This window comes from Alligator mississippiensis, chromosome 5, assembly GCF_030867095.1.
Source record: "Alligator mississippiensis isolate rAllMis1 chromosome 5, rAllMis1, whole genome shotgun sequence".
Lineage (NCBI taxonomy): Eukaryota > Metazoa > Chordata > Crocodylia > Alligatoridae > Alligator > Alligator mississippiensis.
The window spans coordinates 100,647,357-100,668,479 of NC_081828.1; the positions used below are offsets into that span (position 1 = coordinate 100,647,357).

The 21,123-nt window shown below is 46.9% G+C and overlaps 1 protein-coding gene across 1 annotated transcript in view; it reads right to left on the reverse strand.

Annotated features, from left to right (window-relative positions):
* The window catches only part of RETREG1 (reticulophagy regulator 1), a 122,670-nt gene extending 105,514 nt beyond the window's left edge, over nt 1-17,156 (reverse strand). The window contains exon 1 of the mRNA XM_019488635.2: nt 16,873-17,156. Within this exon, the coding sequence (XP_019344180.1) occupies nt 16,873-17,072 (200 nt within the window). The 5' untranslated portion in view covers nt 17,073-17,156. The remainder of the gene's footprint in view (nt 1-16,872) is intronic.
* Between the last annotated feature and the right edge of the window lie 3,967 nt (nt 17,157-21,123).

The window sequence follows — 21,123 nt, forward strand, 5'->3', positions numbered from 1 at the left end:
AAATGAATAAAAAAAAAAAAGTTAATCTTCCAAAAGGTTTTGAATATAGCAACCATTTCAGTTAAGGATTTAAGAACACTTCCCCTCCCACCACCACCACCCAGTAAAAGTCAAACTGCATCCTGAAATTGTGAAGGTGAGGGGTTGAGGAAGACGTGAAAAAGTAAAAATTCCACATGGTGTTCTGGCAATGTGCTTCAGCAATGCCCCATAGAGATTGCATCTAATTTCTTGTCTATCAAAAAATACCTTCTTATTACAGCAGACATCAGAATTGGGTGTGGCCAAGCTGGTGCTAAACACTGTCTAGGGCACAAAGTCTGGTCCATGGACCAGATCCGGTCAGCAGTGAACTCCATTTCCCAGGCGCTCCTGCACATGGCTAGGGCCAGTCTCCATGGAAACCCCAGCCACATCCATGCTGTGAAAGCACGGGCTGGGGTCGTCATGGAGAGCAATCCCAGCCACGCTGGCAGGGCAGGGCAGGGCAGGGGGTTGCTTGCTCTGGAGCCAGGGCAGAGTAGCAGTCTGTAGCCTGCATGCTCTGGGCAGGGGTGCGTAGGCAGGAGATCACGGCTCTACCCCGGCTCCTTGCAGAGGTGAGAGCCTGGTCTGGAGCTGGGGCAGACCAACGATCTGCTGCCTGCATGCCCCTGCCTAGCTACAGATCACAGGCTCTGCCCTCTACAGGCTACAGATCACAGCTCTGCCCTGCCTGCCTTCATCGCAAGATCCCAGTGGCTCCAGAGCAGCCCCCTGCCCTGCCAGCATGGCTGGGACCGGTCACTACGGCAACCCCAGCATTGCTCTTCATAGTGCAGGTTTGGCTGGGTTCTCCATGGAGACCGGCCACAGCCATATGGGCAGGGGCTGCTGGGAAATGGAGACCAGATGCTGGCCGGATCGGGCATTTTGCCCACCCATGGTCTAAGGATAAATATGGACATGGCTAGGTGGTTAGATTATGTTCAGGTCTTCTTCTGAAATAGTGATGACTGCAGTTTGGCCTTGCCTATATTTGATTGCTGAAGGATTCCTTTTGAAAGTTGTACTTGTGGGCATTTTTTAAGAAAGCTTATAAAAGTCTTAAAAATTAACTGAAATCTAATACTAAGTTCAGCTCCTCCTTCCTAATGTTTATTATAAGCAGTGGGGCTTTTTTGACTCACGGATTTTAAAGCTTAGAAACAAATCCCAATTCCAGTTCATCACTTGATTTCTGTGATAAAAGGGCTAACTAACCCCTTTTCAGGTCCAGGGATATGTTGGCCCATATCAGAATTAAGACACTTCATGGAAGGAGTCTCTGCTTTTATTTATGCTTCTGCACCCATTACTGGACCATGGGTATAGATGGCTACACCTTGTACAGGAGACATCGAGTAGATAAAACGGGCAGGGGCTATGTTAAGGAGAGCTACGTGTCCCTGCAAGCTGATGTTGGCGACCAGGGTGGACAACTGGAGACCCTCTGGGTTAAAATCTGTGGGGAACATGGCACAGGGGACACAACGGTGGGAGTCTACTACAGGCCTCCCACCCAAAGTCCTGAGCTTGACCAGGAGTTTGCCCGGGAACTGGCTGAGGCCGCATGCTCCAGGACCATGGCTGTCATGGGTGACTTCAAATTACCCAGCCATCTCGTGGGAGGACCACTCAGGAAAATCTGAGCAGTCGCAAAGCTTCCTATTGTGCGTGGATGACCTCTACCTGACTCAACAAGTCTACGGGCTAATGAGAGGTAAAGCGCTGCTTGACCTGGTACTGGCTACTGAGAATGACCTAATCGGCGACCTACTGATCGATGAGAAGCTGGGTGACAGCAACGACAAGCTGATCACCTTCACCATCCACCATAAAGCTGGCAAGTCAGTCAGCAACACTGAAGTCCTTGACTTCAAGAAAGCCGACTTTGACAAGCTCAGGAGGCTTGTCAGTGAGGCCTTAAGGGACCCCAGGGGGAGGGGAGTCTAGGAAGAGTAGTTGCTCCTCAATGGAACGATCCTCAATGCACAAGCTAATTCTATTCCATCTTGGAGGAAAGGCAGCAAGAGGGCACAGCAGCCCCCCTGGCTCTCCAGGGATCTAGCAGACCTCCTGAGGCTAAAAAGAAAGGCCTAGAAAGGATGGAGGATGGGATTCACCTCCAAGGAGGAATATTCTGCACTGGTCCGGTCCTGCAGGGAGCAAACCAGGAAAGCCAAGGCTGCAACTGAACTAGTTTTGAGCATAAAGGACAATAAAAAGTCCTTTTTCAGATATGTGGGGAGCCGGGGGAAAAGCAGGGGCAACATTGGACCCCTGCTGAACCAGATGGGACAACTGACACCCAGGAAAATGCCAACCTATTAAATGGGTACTTTGCGTCGGTCTTTCATCAGTCCCATGGGACGCCCACGTCCGCTGCAGGACAGGGAGGTCTGGGTGAGGGAGATCCCTTGCCCTCCATCAATGCTGACCTCGTGAAGGAACACCTTGAGAGGCTGGATACCTTCAAGTCAGCCGGCCCTGACAATCTTCACCCCAGGGTACTCAAGGAGCTGGCGAGCATCATAGCCCAGCCACTGGCACAGATCTTTGAGAACTCCTGGTGCTCTGGTGTAGTGCCCGAAGACTGGAAGAAGGCCAATGTGGTGCCAATCTTCAAGAAAGGGAGGAAAGTGGATCCGGCAAACTATAGGCCCATCAGCCTGACTTCTATCCCGGGGAAGGTCTTAGAAAAGTTTATTAAAGAGGCCATCTTTAATGGACTGGCTGACACCAACATCCTGAGGGATAGCCAGCACAGGTTTGTTATGGGTAGGTCTTGCTTGACCAATCTCATTTCCTTTTATGACCAGGTGACCTATCACCTGGACAAGGGAGAGGAGATTGAAGTCAGGATATATGACATCAAAAAAGCCTTCGATCTGGTATCCCATGATCACCTCTTGGCAAAACTAGCCAATTGTGGCCTTGGGTCCACCATGATCTGCTGGCTGGGAAATTGGCTCCGTGGTCAGACCCAGAGGGTGGTAATTGATCGAAGTCAATCGTCATGGTGCTCTGTGACCAGTGAGGTCCCCCAAGGCTCTGTCCTTGGACCCATACTGTTCAACATTTTCATTAATGATGTGGACATTGGTGTCAGAAGCAGACTGGCTAAATTCGCTGATGACACCAAACTTTGGGGAAAAGCATCCACATGTGAAGACAGGCGGGTGATCCAGGCTGACCTGGATAGGCTCAGCAAATGGGTGGATGAGAACCTGATGGTGTTTAACACTAAAAAATGCAAGGTTCTCCACCTTGGGAGGAAAAACCTGCAGCATCCTTATAGGCTCGGCAGTGCTACGCTGGCTAGCACTAAGGAAGAAAGAGACTTGGGGGTCATCATTTGACCACAAGATGAACATGAGCCTGCAATGTGATGCTGCGGCTAGTAAAGTGACGAAAACGCTGGCTTGCATCCGTAGATGCTTCTCAAGGAAATCCTGGGACGTCATTCTCCCCTTGCACTCGGCCTTGGTGAGGCTGCAGCTGCAGTACTGCGTCGTTTTGGGCTCCACAGTTCAAAAAGGATGTGGAGGAGCTTGAGAGAGCCCAGAGAAGAGCCACATGCATGATTGGAGGTCAGGAAAACAGACCTTACGACTACAGGCTGAGAGCTATGGGGCTCGTTAGCCTGGAAAAGCGCAGGCTCAGGGGTGATCTGATGGCTACCTATAAGTTTATCAGGGGTGACCATCGGTATCTGGGGGAACGTTTGTTGACCAGAGCGCCCCAAGGGATGATGAGGTCGAATGGTTATAAACTCCTGCAAGACCATTTCAGGCTGGACATAAGGAAGAATTTCTTGACTGTCTGAGCCCCCAAGGTCTGTAATAGCTTGCCATTGGAGGTGGTTCAAGCACCTACATTGAACACCTTCAAGAGTAAATTGGATGCTTATCTTGCTGGGATCCTATGACCCCAGCTGACTTCCTGTCCTTCGGGCAGGGGGCTGGACTCGATGATCTTCCAAGGTCCCTTCCAGCCCTAATGTCTATGACATCTATGAAACCATTTTCTTTTCAATTATCAAGCATCATTCCAGTACCTAATAAAGGATTTGCTTATATAGAAATGTCAGGAAAAATGGAAGTGTTTTTTGTTTTTCTTGCTAGCATTTACCAGTGGGACAACTTAGGACAAGGTGAGCAACAAGCCCTCTGGTCCAGCCTATAATGGACACCTCACTGTTCCACATTTTCTAATATTCTTATACAATGAATCTATTTAAACATATAAATGAACATATGAAACTATATCCCCAACCAAAAGCAGATCTCAACTAAGTCAGAGAGAAATCATGTATCCTTGTTTCCCCTAAAGTGTTAAACAAATGAATTGGGCAGGATGGATTTGGACCAGGGGCTTCCTGAGGTCCAGAGGACCTACTTCCAGACCTGGCTCACAGGGCTTCGTGCCAAGGCTGCCAGAGCCACTGGGATGGCACATGAAACACGCAGGGCTTAATGCCACTGCCTTGCCCCAGATTTGCTTGCCAGATAGTGATCAAATCCCACATATTCAGCAGTAGGTCAGGGCTGGCCATGCCAACACAGCAGCTCTAGGAGCTGCAGCAAGAAGTGCAACAAGCCAGATACAGAGGTGAGTCATCCAGCTGGAGATAAACCCCCTGGGTTGTGTGACTCACTGCCTATATGTTTGACAACCCTGCCATAAACCTATATTCCTTGAGCTAAAATGAAACAATTTCTTCCTGAGATCAGCCTATAATTCTTTTGTAAAAAGCTCTCCAACCCAACTGGGGGAAATAGAAACATTTTAGAGGTACAGCACTAACTCCTGTTTTCATTATCTGTTGACTGTTTAGGACCCTTCAGAGATCAGATCTGTAACAACTGAATATCTGTTCATCAAAAAAAAAAAAAAAAAAAAAAAGCCTAAACTCAGCACTGGAAACAGAGGTAGAGCACCAAATTATGTGGTTACAGCCATCTAAGTGAATACAAAAAACCTCTAGGGAAGTCAGAATTACTCTGGGTTTATACATCAACTGAGAGCAGAACTCAGCTTCCTTCACAGTCCTAGAAACATGCCCAGATGCCTTTATTTAACCTGCAATTCTGGCACAGCACAGAAGAAACCTTAATTTCATCTCTTGCATGGGAGCATCAGTTGCATGTTAAACACACCACCCCTACCCCCAGTGCCCTAAATCTTTCTTTACTTTAAGAAAGGGAATGGAAAGGTAAAGTCTCAGTCACAGCCCTTAAAATGGTAAAAACTGTACTTCTCTACAATTCTTTACTGCTTTCAGGTTCTTATCTATCATGTGAATGGGCTCATTATGTCAATGGTACATGATATGAATAATTATTTCTTCCATAGTACAAGACTTTAGTCACATGTTTAGCAATTTTGAAAGGTACAATATATGGCAAGGAAAACAAACAAACAAACATTTCAAGTCTCCTGTTCTACTTAGTCTGGAATTTCCGGTAGCTTCAGGATTTCAGCCTAGATTCAGCTTCAGGATTTTCAGTTTACCAACATGAGAAAAACAACCAATGCTTTACTTTTAAGCTTGGCATGCCCCAGCACCAAGCGCAACGCACACCCAGGAGAGGCACTGCATTAGTTTGAGCCGGCTCGCCCTACATCTGTATAGACCACATGCTTCGGTGGGGCTTTTTGGCTTTCATCTAATAACTGACTGAATCAGCTTTAGATAAAAGCACCAAAAAGGCCTGCTTTTACCTATACAGATACTGGAGAGCCGAGTCAAACTAACATATTTCTGGTAAAGATCTGTTTTGTTTTGGGTTTTTGCTTTTTTTTTTTGTTTTTTTTCCACATCTGTCAGCGGCCCTAAGTTACTCACCAATGCACCGTTATCCTTAACTACAGCAGAAAACCAGCTCATGGGACACAGGAATTTAACAGATCTGTTATCTGTATCTTGACTTTTTCAGCCAAGATCAAAGCCTTAAAAACTGTCCAACTTTTCCTGTAACAGAGCCTGGCTCTTTGAGAATCCAAGTTTTGGTTCTTGTAAAAATCAGCCTCTCCTCCAAAACCATGCAAGTCGTTTTTAAGGGGCCAGTGGGCACAATGGGAATTGCAGTTCTTGTGCTGACGCATGCACTCAGCACCCCTCCCCCCCACCCTCCCTCCAATAATATTTTCTTCCTCCATTTATGTTTATACTGCCACCTGAAATCTAAATTTTATTCAAGGAAACAATTTCTTTCCTTACAAGGATGAAATTCCAGAAAAATGTCTGTTTAGGACCATAGCTCAATTTCACCACTAAGCAGCACAGTAAGTATCAAGTGATTGCATTTTAGCTAGACCTATCAAAACAACTGCAGCACTGATGATTGATAGAAGTTGATGAAAAGTAGCTAACCTAGAAATAAAGACTTTACTTTGACAGAAGGGAGAGGGATATACAATGCTGCCAGTGATGCAGGAATCTTAGCAGGGTAGAACCACACTGCTGCTTACACCTGCTTATCTCACAGTTTTGTGGTTTTTTTCCATTTTGTTTCTTGCTGGAGACAGACCATTTATAAGAGAAGAATGAAAGGAATACATTGCCTGCTTCATTATTAAGTTCACTTTGTTTCCATCAGATAATAGGGACTGCATGAATGCCTATCTGCACTTAATCAGGTCACCAAACTACTCTACCATTCTTCCTATTACACCAACTTCTTAGCTCATTTTCTATGGTAGGGGGTCATTTTTACACAACTAACTAAGATATAGTTGCATAGGTAAGTGGGTTTTAACACTGGAAACAATCAGCAGCTCCAACACAATTTTCAGTTGGATTTAGCATCTTGTCTCATGATGAAACAGTATTTATTTCTCTTGGCTTAGATCTATCCTCCAAACGTAATTTATTTATTATTTATTTATTTTTTAATTTTCGCAAGAAATGACATAGTTTGATTATACCCTCCCGAAAAAGTCCAGTTTTAAAACCAGTTAACTTAGCATTCTCTGCCTCATTTTACTGTCTTACATTGTTTTACTGTTTCTGCTTCATTCTCTTTATTTTCCTTAGTCTCTCTCATCACCAGCGATCCAGGTTTTCCATTTGCCATGGAAAAACTTGGATTTTCTCCTTTGAAGAAAAACACCCACCCCATTCCCTACATACCCACCCCTTCCTCATACACAGAGGTTTGGGGCCTGCAGGTGGGGGCAGAATTGGGAATAAAGGGCACCAGCAGGGCTGGGGGGGGGTCAGGAGTGAGGGGTGCTAGCAGGGCCAGGGGGCTGTGGTTTGGGAGTGAGGGGCAATTGCATGGACAGGGCACTGGCATGTCAGGGCTGCTCAGCACCACAAAGTGGGGGGTTGAGTGGAGGGAAGATGCAGCCACAGCTGAACCCACATCCTGGTGAGCAAAGGGGGCAGAGGGAGCTCTGATTTTCCATGATAAAAAAACCCCACAAAATAAAACACCAAAATATACAGGTATTTAGAATTAATTTTATTATAATGATCGAGGCACTGGTAGGTTTCCAAATTGCTTTATAATTGTAAATATATCAATAAAATATTGTGTTAAACTGATACCCACACACACACACACGTGCATACATGTGTATGCATAGTGGCATTTAATTTTAATCACAGAAAAATGTGGACAGGAGGGTTAAATCAGAAAATTGGGGATTTTTAAACAGAGAAAACTAGGATCTCTGTTCATTACTACCCTTTTCATGCAAGTACATAACGTTTTGATCATTACTAACCTATCAGCTAACATGGAAGGATACACTTTCCCCCCCCTCTTTCTAGATAATGACAAAAGTTTTCAATTAGTTTCCTCCCAAATTTATATTAGTTTGGAGGGAATCTGCTTGTTTGGACTTGTCTCAACCTGCTCTCAATGAATGTGATGTACTGTTTTTGAATATAGTATAAATTTATATTAGAAAAACTAAAAACACTCCTGTACTGTTGCCCTTGCTGAATTATAGTAGTAAGGGGCACATTATCTACACCAGTGAAACCCAAATATGCCTTGAGATCTCCGTGTGCGAGGCAGTAAATGTTCTAGTCCCCAGTTCGGCACCACCACCACCGACAGTCCCCAAAGAAGCAGCCTTTTCCTACCCTTCCCTGCCCCCTACACTCACGCCCTCCATGCTCCCCATAGCCTGTAGGGTTGTGTAAAACTTCAGTAGCCGATTTGATTTGGAGGAGATTTGGCCCAATTAGGTGACCAACTCTCCAAATCCAAATCGAATCAGGAGGCCAATTAAAAGCTCTGAATCAATTTGAAGCATCCGAATCAATTCCAAAACGGATTCCGAAAAGATTCAGCAATTCAGCCATGGACTAAACAGGCAGCTAACACAGCTGGGGGAGGGAGAGATTGGGGCTGAAACAAGCTGCCCAGCCAGGGCACGAGGGGGCATGTTATTTGGGGAGGGGGGTGTGGGGGGTGCAGGATGCAGGCACGGCTTGCTCCAGGTGGAAGGGGGCAAGTGGCAGCAGGGCATAGCAGCACTGGGAACCGGGATTCTATGCTGCTGCTTGCCAGCTGATGTGAGGGGGCGGGTACGGCAGCGCTGGGAGCAGGGGCTATGCCCTGCTGCCACTTGCCCACTTCTGAACAAGCCATGCCCACATTTGCCCCCCCACAGCTGGGCAAGCAGCAGCAGGGCAGAGCCCCTGCTGCGAGTGCTGCCATGTGGGCAGCCCGCACCCCCCCACCCCCCTCCCTGAGTAACATGCCCCCTTGCCCCAGGCCCAATCCCTCCCTCTCCTCTCCCCCAACCCCAACAGACTTACAGCTGGAAGCAGCTGCCTGTTCAGCCTATGGCCGAATCTCTGAAGCGGCGCTGAAACTTTCAGATCCGATTCAACTGAATGGAATCAGGACAGTGATTTGAATTTTGAACTCTGAATCGAATCACTGTCCTCAGAATTGGCCGAATCCGAAGCGAATACTTTCCGCTTTGTATAGGCCTAATAGCCTGCTCTGCTGTGAGTAGGCTGGAGGGTGGATGCAGAGCTGATCTCTGCAACTCAATTTGCCTCCTCCCATGCTCCTGGGGCTGGCAGAAGCCCCAAAGGCCAACCCCTACCCATCTTCACATGCTAGCCCCAGACAAAAGTTATCTTTATGCAAGAAACTAAGTAGGGATTAAAAGGAAGGGGGAAAGACTCAGGGCAGGCAGCATGGCTGGAATGAAGCTCAGGCAATACTCCAGGGGAGAGGTAAAGCCTAGTAGTGAAATCAGGACAGAGTACCCGAGAGAGGGAGAAGAGAGCCAACCCAGCAGCAGACCAGCCGAGTCCTGGGGCATATGGGGAATGGACCCAAGGATGTGGGGATCTCAGCAGCGGTAGAATCATAGACAATCAGGGTTGGAAGGGACTTCAGGAGGTCACATCTAGTCCAAACCCCTGCTCAAAGCAGGACCATCCCGAACTAGATTATCCCAGCAAAGACTTCTTCTAGCCAGGCATTAAAAACCTCTGAGAATGGAGACTTCACAACCTCCCTGGGAAATCTGTTCCAGTGTTTTATGACCTGCCTGGTGAGAATTTTTTTCCTAATATCTAACCTAAACTTCCCTTGCTGCAACTTTAGACCATTGCTCCTTGTTCTGTCATCTGCCACCACTAAGAACAGTCTCGCTCCATTCTTTTTGGAACCACCCTTCAGGTAGCTGAAACCTGCTATTAAATCCCCACAGTCTTCTGTTTGCCAGCCTAAATAAGCCCAGTTCCCTCAGCCTCTCCTCAGAAGTCATGTGCCCCAGTCTCCTAACCATTTTTGTTGCCCTCCACCAGACTCTCCAATTTGTCCAAATCCTTTCGGTAGTGAGGGGCCCAAACTAAAACTTTGATGAATAGGCTTTAATTAAAGCATCCCATGGCCATTTTGAAATGCCCCAGATGTGGCCTCACAGTACCCCAGATATGGTCTCACTAGTGTTGAATAGAGGAGAAGAATCACTTCCCTTGATCTGCTGGCAACACTCCTACCGATGAAGCCCAGTATGCTGTTAGCCTTCTTCACGAGGGCACACTGTGGACTCATTCACTGCAACCCCTAGGTCCTTTTCAGCAAAACTGCTGCTTAGCCAGTCAGTCCCCTGCCTGTACTGGTACATGGGATTGTTCTGTCCTAGGTGCAGGACTTTGTACCTTGTCCTTGCTGAACCTCATGAGATTTCTTTTGGTCCAATCCTCCAATTTGCCCATATCTCTCTGAATCCTAGCCCTAACCTACAGCACATCTACTACTCCCACTAGCTTGGTGTGATCTCTAACCTTGCTGAAGGTGCACTCTGTGCCATCTTCCAGATTGTTGATGAAGACATTGAACAAAACCAGCCCCAGGACCAACCCCTGGGGCACTCCGCTTGATATCAGTTACTAACGAGACACTGAGCCACTGATTACTACCCTTCAAGCCTGACAATCTAGCCAGTTTTCTATCCACTTTACAGACCATCCATCCAACCCATATTTTCATAGCTTGCTTGCAAGAATGTTGCGGGAGACCATATCAAAAGCCTCGCTAAAGTGAAGGCATATCACGTCCACTGCTTTCTCCGTACCCGCAGAGCCAGTCATCCCATTATAGAAGGGAAGCCGAGTGGTTTTCTTCGTTGATACTTTTTGGGCCCAGGGGGGGTGAAGTTTATGTTCCAGATAGAATCTAGACTTTGGGAGCAACCCAGAGTGGAAGGGCTGTTTCATTAAAATCTCTGTTAATAACATCCAGTGGAATGGATGGGACTGTAAGGGGAGATATGGAGACCGAGTGTTGAGACATAAGACTCTGCAGTAACTAATCCTAAAAAGGATTGCAAGTACTTGAGGCATGGGGTACGCCATGATAGCAAAGACTGGAGGCTACAGCCTGGCCCAGTGGATAACCTGTTGGTCTGTGGAGCTGAGGGCTCTGGATTCAAGACCCAGAAGGGACAAAACCAGGACTATTAGCCAGGGCAAGAAAAGACCTTGCAGGTAGAAAGCCTGAGGGCCTAAGACTGAACTATTTGATGTCTGTGACATAGATAGGGAAAAAAGCAGTGACTAAATTCAGTCTACAACCACCTCTCCAAGTTATTTAACACTAAGGTGTGGCACCAATGGACTGAACCCTGGGGGTACCCTGTAACAGTGAGCTTCTAGGGGATGAGGGTGGAGGTGACCTGCTCACACAAGAGACAGGATTTTTTTTTAAATTTATGTCTCCAGTCATTATGATGTCAGGTAGCTTTGTTTTTGAACATGAGGCAAGCAACAAAAAGCCTTTGACAGCATTTATGTATACAAATTTCAGTGCACGCGCACACATTCTACAGGATTGCAGGCATGTTGCAATCATGATATTTACAGCTTGTAAATATGCCTTTGAAAGCCTAACCCTATATTCGCCCTACCTCACAGGAGTGACAGCACTGAACTAATATTTGCAAATTCCTTTAAGATCTTTGCACAGTTAGCATTTATAAATGCCAACTGTCAGAAAAAAATAAATATAAGATAAAGAAGGGAATGCATTGACATCTAATCATAAAGCAGATCAAATACTTCATCAACAAATGCAAAATCTCTCTCAGTGCTTAGTCAGTGTTTCTCGTTATACTACCTTTATGAATATTAGTTTGGTTTCATGGCATCAGGTGGAAGAATTTGTTTAGAATGATCTCCAGGCAGGTGATATACATACAGTTAACCCATACATATGAGTTACCACTTTCACTCAAGATTGCACTTTCAGCAGATGAATAAAAAGGCTGCATCTAATGGCAACATCAAGGACCAAAACAAACAAAAATAGGTCAGCACATGGATAGATACAGAATCTAGCCACCTCACCCATCCTCCACTCAGTCTTATTACATTAAGATGTGTTTAAAAAACAGATCCATAATAATGAAGATTGTCAGCAACCTCACTAGACTTGTGTATAACTCCTTGACAAACCTAACGTCACACTGAAGCAGATCCCTTCATCACACATCCGACTTCAAGCCACTTAAAACCTGATCTTTCAGGCATCAGGTAATACAAGTCACAAGTGCAGAGATAGAAAACCATTTTCTCCCAGTAACACACAGTAACTGCTGCATACATAGATATTGTTAATTGTGACAAACAATTTTAGCCTATCGAACTGGAAGCATTTTTAAACAGCAGTAGCTTTGGGATGTGATCAATTAAATCTATTCACCATTGTAATTTATGCTATTATACATACATATTTAAAAAATGAAAACCAAAGCTAGCAAATGGAAAAAATCTCACACTAAAGCAGTATTACATAAAATATATTTTTATGAAAATTCAGATATGGAAATGAACAAGAGATATGCAGGTTATCAAAGGTTATGGACCCGCAAACAAGTCATTGGGGCTAAGCGAGCGTGTGAACTTGAAGTGTCTTGGCCACTATGCCGTAACTACCCGTCTGCATGCTCTTACCACAGCATAAATAAAGGTAATATGCCCCTGAGATGTTTTAGGGCAAGCTACCTCATATTTATTGAAGCAGAAACATGGGAGACCCTTTCCAAGCCTATATTCCCAGGCCCAGGTATCTTACAAAAGTATTGAAACCCATAATATCCAAGAGGCTAGCATCTTACAATTGTTGTAAAGGACTGTTATCAGTGTACTGTTTCATATACACTAAAACATTTCTAAAAGCATTTAGTAAGTTTCATACTGAAGAAAGTGAAAGTAGACAGGGAGAAGAGGGGGAGGGAGGGTAAAAAAAAAAAAAGAAAATCCCCACAACAACATGCATGAAGAATTAACAGAAATACTAATTCTTCATAGAAAATGTATTTATGACACACTTGCTGGATTGGGTTTGGAGAATCTTCTACTATATATTTAAAATATTTGGAAAAGAACATCAGTTGTTAGAGCATGCAAGGAATGAGTATATAACAATAACAATTAATTGCATTATAAGGGAATTAAAAAAAAATAAAGTCAGTTTTGTAAGCACACTACTAGATCAGGAGATAAAGTGAAATACTGTTACTTAAGAAATGCAAGTCAAACAGAATTCCTACCAAAAAAGCGCACAGGTTTAGACACAAATCCTCAAAAAAAAAAAATAAAAAAATGCATTCAGTTATAAACCAGAAATAAAAAAAGGCAAAAAGGATACTGTGGCACATTTATTTATGAACAGAGAAAACAGAAATGACAAATACCTATTACATCTCTGCTCCAAATTGTTTACTGATTTAAGCTCCATGAAGTGGTAAGAGATAAAAACAAATAAAAAAACAAACAAACATGCCCTACTAGATGCTACTAGTAGGGCATGTCTCAATCAGATATTGAAATTTTCCCCATGCATATTATACCATTGCACTTGGAGGCTGATGGAAGAAACTAGAATGGTTTCAAATATTAAAGTGAACATTAAACCTGACTTTAAGGGGACGCTGAGAAAAATGATCTTCTGATTTAAGATACTGAACTGGAATTTAGTAGGTCTAAGATCAGTTCCTAGAACCATCATAGGCTTCCACTGTGATCTTAGGAAAGCTACTCAAACTCTCACACTTTTGTGCTTTTATGTACTACGCACAAAGCTACAATATGCAGGTTTTCATTCCCCCCCCCCCCCCCGCCCAAGGAAGCTTGTTTAGTGAGCTTAGGTTTGCAAAATTAGTATTTACATAACCTGTGTTTTGTTACTATGGTAGACCTTCCCATTACATGCAGAGATGAAATTAGGGGGGTTGGAGAGAAGCCTCCTCATTATGCGCTAGAAATGAAGGTAAAACCCCCACACCTGCCCCTATCTTTAGAAATGGTGCTCCCTACTACCTAACTTCAACCGCAACTTCAGCTGATGGGCTGAGATTTCCCACCTGCCCTTTTGGCTGTTGTAGCGAGAAATTCCTCCCTTCCTGTTCAATGTACTTTAATCTGCTTCACTAGAAGAAACGCTCATCGCCCCTTGTCCTGCCCTTAATGGCGTGAGACAATGGGAGATGCAAACTCTGGAGATGGTTTCCAGTATGCAGGGAAAGCCCCGTTTTCACCACTCAGCCAGACCATCCTCTGTGATCAGCTTTCCCCACTCAGCCAGACTTGCTTCCGTGATCACAGGCGACAGGGTCTGCCTGAGCTGGGAACCCCAACTTTCCTGCTTATAAGGAGGCACTCCAAGATTCCCTGGGGTACCTCTCTAAGTGGGGAAAGCTGGGAAGGTACCCTGGGGGCTTGAAGGATGTATGGCTTGTTTCCCATTTTGTTGCACCATTGTGTGGTCTGAATGTGTGGCCAGGTTATAACTTAAGACATGAGTAACATGTTAATTGCATCTTGCTTGTAATGTCTGCCAGGGCCTTTAGTTAGGCAACCGAATGTCAGACATGCAGACTAAACAAGCATAAACACCTCTGTCTGGAACGTGGAACAAAATTCACATATATAGGTAACAGTGCACATACACGTAGGGCTGTACCCATAGGAAATGCTTGCGGGTTTTTTGTGTTTTGCTGGCAAATATCTGTTGTTCTTTGAACACCAGTCACTCTTTTTCATGGAAGCCCCCCTCACCCATTGCCTGATGGTGTAACTGTTCTTCTGTGTATCTAATCGTTTACAGACAGGCAGATATGCTAGGCTGTGTACATATCCATTTTATTACGTACTTCTGTTAAAGTGCATCATTAGGCATTAGGGCCCTTCCAGTTACTGTCTCAAGAAATTCACAAGTCTCTAAGGTATCTAGAAAGTGACAGCCTAAATGTGTACTTTTCCTCAACATGAAGGACCTGCCTGGAACAGCACTTACAGCAAGGAGTTTTTGATAAGCTTCAACAATGCTATTTTTCTGGGCAATGAGATGCTTAACACCGAGACATTCTTTCTGTCCGACCTACACCTCATCTTATTTAAAGAGAGGAGTGTTGCCAAGGTTCTAGAGGACAAAATGGAGTTCTCCTGTTTGCTTGTTTTGTCTTTTCTATTGACTGGGAAGGAAAAAAAAGGCAATCCTAGCATCACAAGAGGAAAAACAATTAATTCCCCAGTCTCAGTTGTATTAAATGAGAAAGCCCCAAGAACACATGCACATACCTCACGGTCTAGAAGCAATTAGATACACAGAAGAAGTTACACCATCAGGCAATGGGCGAGTGGGACTTCCATGAAAAGGAATGACTGGTGTTTAAAGAACAACAGGTATTTGCCAGCAAAACACAAAAAAACCCCAAACAACTCACAAGTATTTCCCATGGGTACGAATCTGAGATGTGGCCATTTTTCTGCTGTGAATCCCCAAATCCCTGTGTCCCTAAACAAGCTGCCCACTGTAAAGGTTAAGCTGCCCCAGACTGAAGAGAGCACAGGCAGCACCAAAGGACCTACCTGTGGGGTTGAGCAGTGCTGGGCTGGGCCCATGAAGAAAACAGCAAGCCTGCCTGAGTCAGGGTGGCCACTGGAAACACAACAGCAGAGGCCAGGGGGACAACAGAAGTGACAACAGGGATGGTAGCAGAGGTCAAATATTCATAGCAAGTGCTCCAAAGAATGGCATGCACCCCCCCAGACATCTTCCCTGCCCCCTTCCCAGCAGAGCCCACTGGCTGGCTACCACTGCCCCTCAAACAGCTCCAGGAAAGCTGTGAAACTGTGCCTGAAGACGTGAATGGATGAAAGACTGGAAGACACCTCGCATCACAAAATGGGAAGTCAGCCACAAAAACATTACACAAAATGCATATTATTTTGCTACTGGTTTCCATCGCATCTTGAATTGAATGTGTGGCACCTCCACCATACAACAGGATGAAGACTGGAAGACGCCTCACAGTCCCGGGAGCACCCCAGCCAGTTGCAGCCAGGTAGACAACCAGCTTAGCTAGGGCCAGGAGGAGGTTGACCAGGATGGTTGCCAGCTTCAGGGACATGGACTTAAGCCTTATAAGTAGCCTATCGGCTTCCCTCAGATGGGGAGGCTACAGAAGAGGAGACAACTGATCACTGGGGCCAAATAATAAAAAACAAACAAACCAAGGACGGGGGTGCTGGTCAAAGGTTACGAACAAGGAGAGACACTGAGCAGAGCACATCAGACAATGCCCACTGGCCCTCAAACGAGTCTGAGGAGCCAATAGACACTGCCCAGTGATATTCTGCCCAGAGACGGGAATGAACAAGGGTAAGGAAAGCAGCTCTGGCCAGAGTCTCTTTCCTGGTCAGAGACATGGCCAGTTCGGCCAGGGCCAGGAGAACACGACCAGGAGGTCCCAGGACTGGGAGCACCTAGAAGAAGAGGTGCAAGGGCAAGGGTCCGCACAGCCAGGACCTCTGTGGCTGGGATGAGGCTGAAATAAGTCCCTTATTCCCAGTTCTTTAAATCTGGTTTCCAAGTCCTTTCTCAGTGCCAACCCTCACACAGCTAATAGGGATGAACTGGACAGACTGAAAAGTAAGACTCCCCCTTATGAGTGGTGGAAACATGTGGCTGGGGGCAACCCACACTAGTGCTGCTGGGCATACAATAATTATCATATCTGTCACATCATTTCAAGCCTTGTACGAAGTATGATCAAAAGCTGTAAAAGCATTCAAAATACAGGATCATTTTTGCGGCAGCTCATTGATGCAGCCTACGCAAAACCCAAGACACTCTCAGGGAGCCTTAACTGACTTTGGGGCTTGCTGGCAACACTTCCTTAACTGTTCACCTCAAAATAAAAATATGATTCCACTTCGATGGCCCAGGTCATGAGCGATAGAAAGTAAATAAGAAGATGTATTTACATGCGTATTTGCATATTTTTCAGTACATGATAGTTTTTCAGCAAATACCATAACTTTGAACTCCCAGTACAATACCCCCGCTCCCCACCGCGTCTCACCAGAAGAGCAGATTGGCGCAGACGAAGCCGCCCAGGCTGCGCAGAGGCCGCTCCCAGCTCAGAGCCGCCGCCACGCAGCCGCCCAGCGCCAGCCCCGTATCTCCCAGCAGCGCCGACACGGCGGCGGCGGTAGCTGCCCCGCCGGGTGCCCGCTGGTCCCGCGCTGGAGGCTGCTGCTTTGCGGCGACAACGCTCGCCATAGCTGCGCGGCCTGGGCTGCGCCCCCCCCGGTACGTCACGGTGCAGCCCGAGCAGGTGCCACCGAGATCAGTGACTGCAACTACGCCTGCGCGCGGGAATAAGTAGCACCAAGAGGGGACCGAATGCGCTTGCGCAAAGGGCAGGCATGGCCAAGGAGGGGGAGAATGCGCCTGCGCAGCGGGCAGGTGCCTCGATGCAATGGGAGAGGCGGGGCGAGTGAGTGAACAGGGAGCGCGCGTGAGAGACAGATGCAGCGATGGGGCTGTTGAGCGGTGCAGGCAGGGTTGGGGCCGATCCGCTGGTGGCTGTGGTTGGCCCAGACCAGGAGGCCGGGCTGGGAATGGCCCGTGCTGCCAAGGTAGCCCTTCCTTGTAGCTAGTAATGATGATAATTAGTCATTAAGTATGCTAATTACTCAGAGTGAATAATAGGGATCGTTAATAATAATGATAAGGATTGAAAGAGAAGGCAAGGGCTGACTGCTTGGGCTTGAGGGCGTTTGGCCTCCTCAGTGTCCAGCTGGCGCACAAGCCTGTGTTGCAGGGTGCAGGAATGGAGAGTGGAGACTGCCCGGAACTGCAGGGTGTTGTCACTGTTCTCCCAGCACAACTGCCCACCCCCAGGGAACAGGGTAACTTCTGGGCAGTCACAGACTGGGCTGTAAGACAGCCTGGCTGGCTTCAAGAAAAAATGACAAAAAGCAAAGTGGCTTCTCTCCTCCCTTTGGCCTAGCTTGCCCTGGCCCTTCTTCAGCTCCCTGCTGGCTTCTCCCTTCTTTCTGCTCATTCACTTCCCTCATCCTTTCCCCAATCTTTCACTCTTCCCTACTAGTGTTAGAGTTGTGCTGTAGTCATGATTGTTGCAGCAGGACGCAAAAGGCAAGGATTTCCTAGGGCCAAGGATTTCTTACAGCCATTTCTTTTATTGGACCAACTGCATGGCTAGGACGGAGTGAGACAAGATTTTGAACACAAGATATTCCTCATCAAGCTTTCCATCCCAACTAGGATGAGTTTTTGCATCTTACTGAATTCAAGAATACGTCCTTAAATATACTGTGTATCCTTAGACTGCTGCCAAAAGCAGCATGTGCTCAGAAATGGAAACCAGCTATGAAATTGATTAATGCAGTCCATGCTGAGCACAGCTGTAAAAGACATGGCGCATTTTGGGCAGACAGACTGATGGATACCTACCACACTTGATCTTAGCCAAAAGGTCTTACCAAAGATAGGTTACTGCAATCTCTCTGAACAAGATATATGGTAGTGCCTATTGCACTCAGTCCTCCTCAATGCCAACTTCCTCTTCACTCCCACAGCTGAGCTGCCCCTTTCCTTTCCATTTCCAGTGACTCCTGTTTCTTCACCAGCCTTAAATGTCTGGCAAACATCACCAAAGGGGCCCCAAACAGTTCACGCAGAATCCCTATCTCCCCACTTTTTCAGCCTGTCACTTTTTTTTTTTTTTTTTTTTTTTTAAGGAGAATTTTTCATGTTCCAGGTCAAATTAGCCAGATCAGGTCCAAGTCCATTTGAATCATTCAAGAACCATATGTGGCTCTGTTACCAGCAAGTATCCTCCACCCCAGCCTAAGGCAGGCATCCTGTGTGCAAGCCCAAGCCTGGTGGCTTGGGGTTTGGATGCCCCTGAGTTTCACTTTCCCTCAGCCTGTCACATATTAGAACGGCCCTGCCCTCGATGAAGTGCAGTCAGACCAGGTTCATTAAACTGGGCCCCAGCAAAGTCAACAGCATTTCAAGGCAATGGAAATGGGAGACCCTTACCTAGGTTGCTCCTGCAGCCATATGGCTGCGGACAAGCAAAACTTGGGGGCATCCAAACCCCAAGCCTCTGGGCTTGGGCCTGCACGTAGGATGCCTGCTAAAGGATTTGGAAACATCTGAAGCTCTAGATGGGGTGGAGGATGTTTGCTGGTAGTAGGCCCACTTATGGTTCTTGACTGACTCACTGATTTGGAATTGATTTGGCTGATTTGGCTTGGAACATGAACAATTCTCTTTAAAAATAAAATAATTCAAGCGATGGTGGCCCCACAGCTCAGCACTGCTGCTCATCTGCATATAATTTTTTGGAGGATCCCAGGACTTGTGACAAGAACACTTGGTTCTAGTCATGAGTGGGGAGCTAATTAGCATGTAGATCCTTTGTGGTGGGTATTTGGAGTACAGATACATACTGGGCACATCTACACAAAACATTTTACTCAAGATGAGAGCTAATTACTGTGCAGTAAGCATCACTGTCTAAACATACAGATGCTTACTGCACAGTAATTTGCTCTAATGGCAAGTTAAGGTCCTACATGTAAATACAAGTAGCAAATTTACTCTTGATTACTTACTGTGCAGGAGTGCACATGTAGACTGCTGACCAGGAGCAAATGTTCTCTCAGCTGGGCAGAGGAGGCAGGAGATTGCTTCCTGCACGCTGGAGCAGCCTGCTGCTGGCGAGTCCAGGCGCGGACTATGTCCCCCTGCCCCAGTAGCAAGGAACTCCCAGCGTGTGTTTCATGATCGGAGATCAGGGCCTAGGAGATCCTTATCTCCCAGCCCAAGCTCTGCAGTCGCAAGGCCCAGGCTGGGAGCTCCCTCCTGCCAGGGCATGGGGACATAGTCCCTGCCTGGGCTCTGGTAGCAGAGCCCACCCTGGCAGCAGGCAGCTCCAAGGTCCGTCTGCTGGCCCCATGCTCCCTGCCAGCCCCTGGGCTTGCACCCAGGGGGAGCCTAGTGCTCCCTCTGGCTGCTGCAGGGGCCCGGTTCAGGGCTGCACAGAGCAGGAACAGTCTGCTGCTAGAAGCAGCAAATCTGCTCCCGCATCTCTGCATGTGTAAATATGTGCCCAGGAGAGTTTACTCTAGAGTACTTCAGAGTCAATTGCTCCTAGATTATTTGCACATGTAGACGTGCCCACTGGGTGCATCTACGCAAGATGCTTCATTGCACATTAGACTAATCTAATGTTCAGTAAAGCATCACTGTCTACACGTGCACAGCAATTACTGTGAAGTAGATTAGTTTAAAACTAATGTGCCAAAGTGCATGTGTAGATGCTGATTGGGAACAAATTGTTCCCAGTCAGCTTAAGCAGCAGGGGGCCACAGGGGGTAGGAAGAGCTGTCCTGGCTTGGCGGGACTCTGTCTCCCAGCCACATGAAGATTGGGACCTGTCCAGATCTCCACATGGCTGGGAGAGCTGTCCCAGCTGCTGGGCAACTGTCTCCCAGCCACATGGATATTGGGACACGACCTGATCTCCACGTGGCTGGGAGGCAGCTGCCCAGCAATGGGGACAGCTCTCCCCTGCTGAGTGAAGATGCGGACCAGCCCCTGTGCCTCCTGCCAGCCTAGGGCTGGCACCTTGGGGTGTGTGGAGCTCCACCCAGTTGCTGCACGGGGGCAGAGCAGGGCAGGAGCAGCCCTGGACTGAGCAGCTCCTGTCGGGCTCAATTTACTCCCGATGCAGGCACACATGTAGATGTGCACCTGGAAGCGCTTTAACGAGCTTGAATTTTCTGCACAGAAAATCGAGGCACATTAACTGTACATGTAGCACTGCACAACCTACTGAACAATGCTGAACTACAGGATCACCATGGCTCAAAATGCTGTTGACTCTGCTGGGGCCCAGCCCAATGAGCTATGTGGTAAATCATGAGTCTTTTGGCTTTGGACTAATATTATGCATAATGGGCACATTTACATGTGCAACTAATGCGACACAATAAACTCTGGTACACATTGCACCAGTTTATTGCTCCTGGGTGCCATGATTACATGTGCACCCAGGACCTAAGCACATTGTGCCAGGTTGGAGCAGCCCCAGCTAGTAGGGGGCGCTGTGAGTCAGCCTGCCAGCCCAGGGCTGCTTCAGTGTGGCTCAGCATGCTGTTGAGGGGCTGGCTGGGGCACAAGGATGCTCCAGTGCAGGGCTAGGTGGCAGGCAGCCCCTGCACTGAAGCACCCTCATGCCTGTAGGTGATGTGTAGGGGGAGCACAGGGAGGGGCATGTGCCCCCGATGAGATTGGC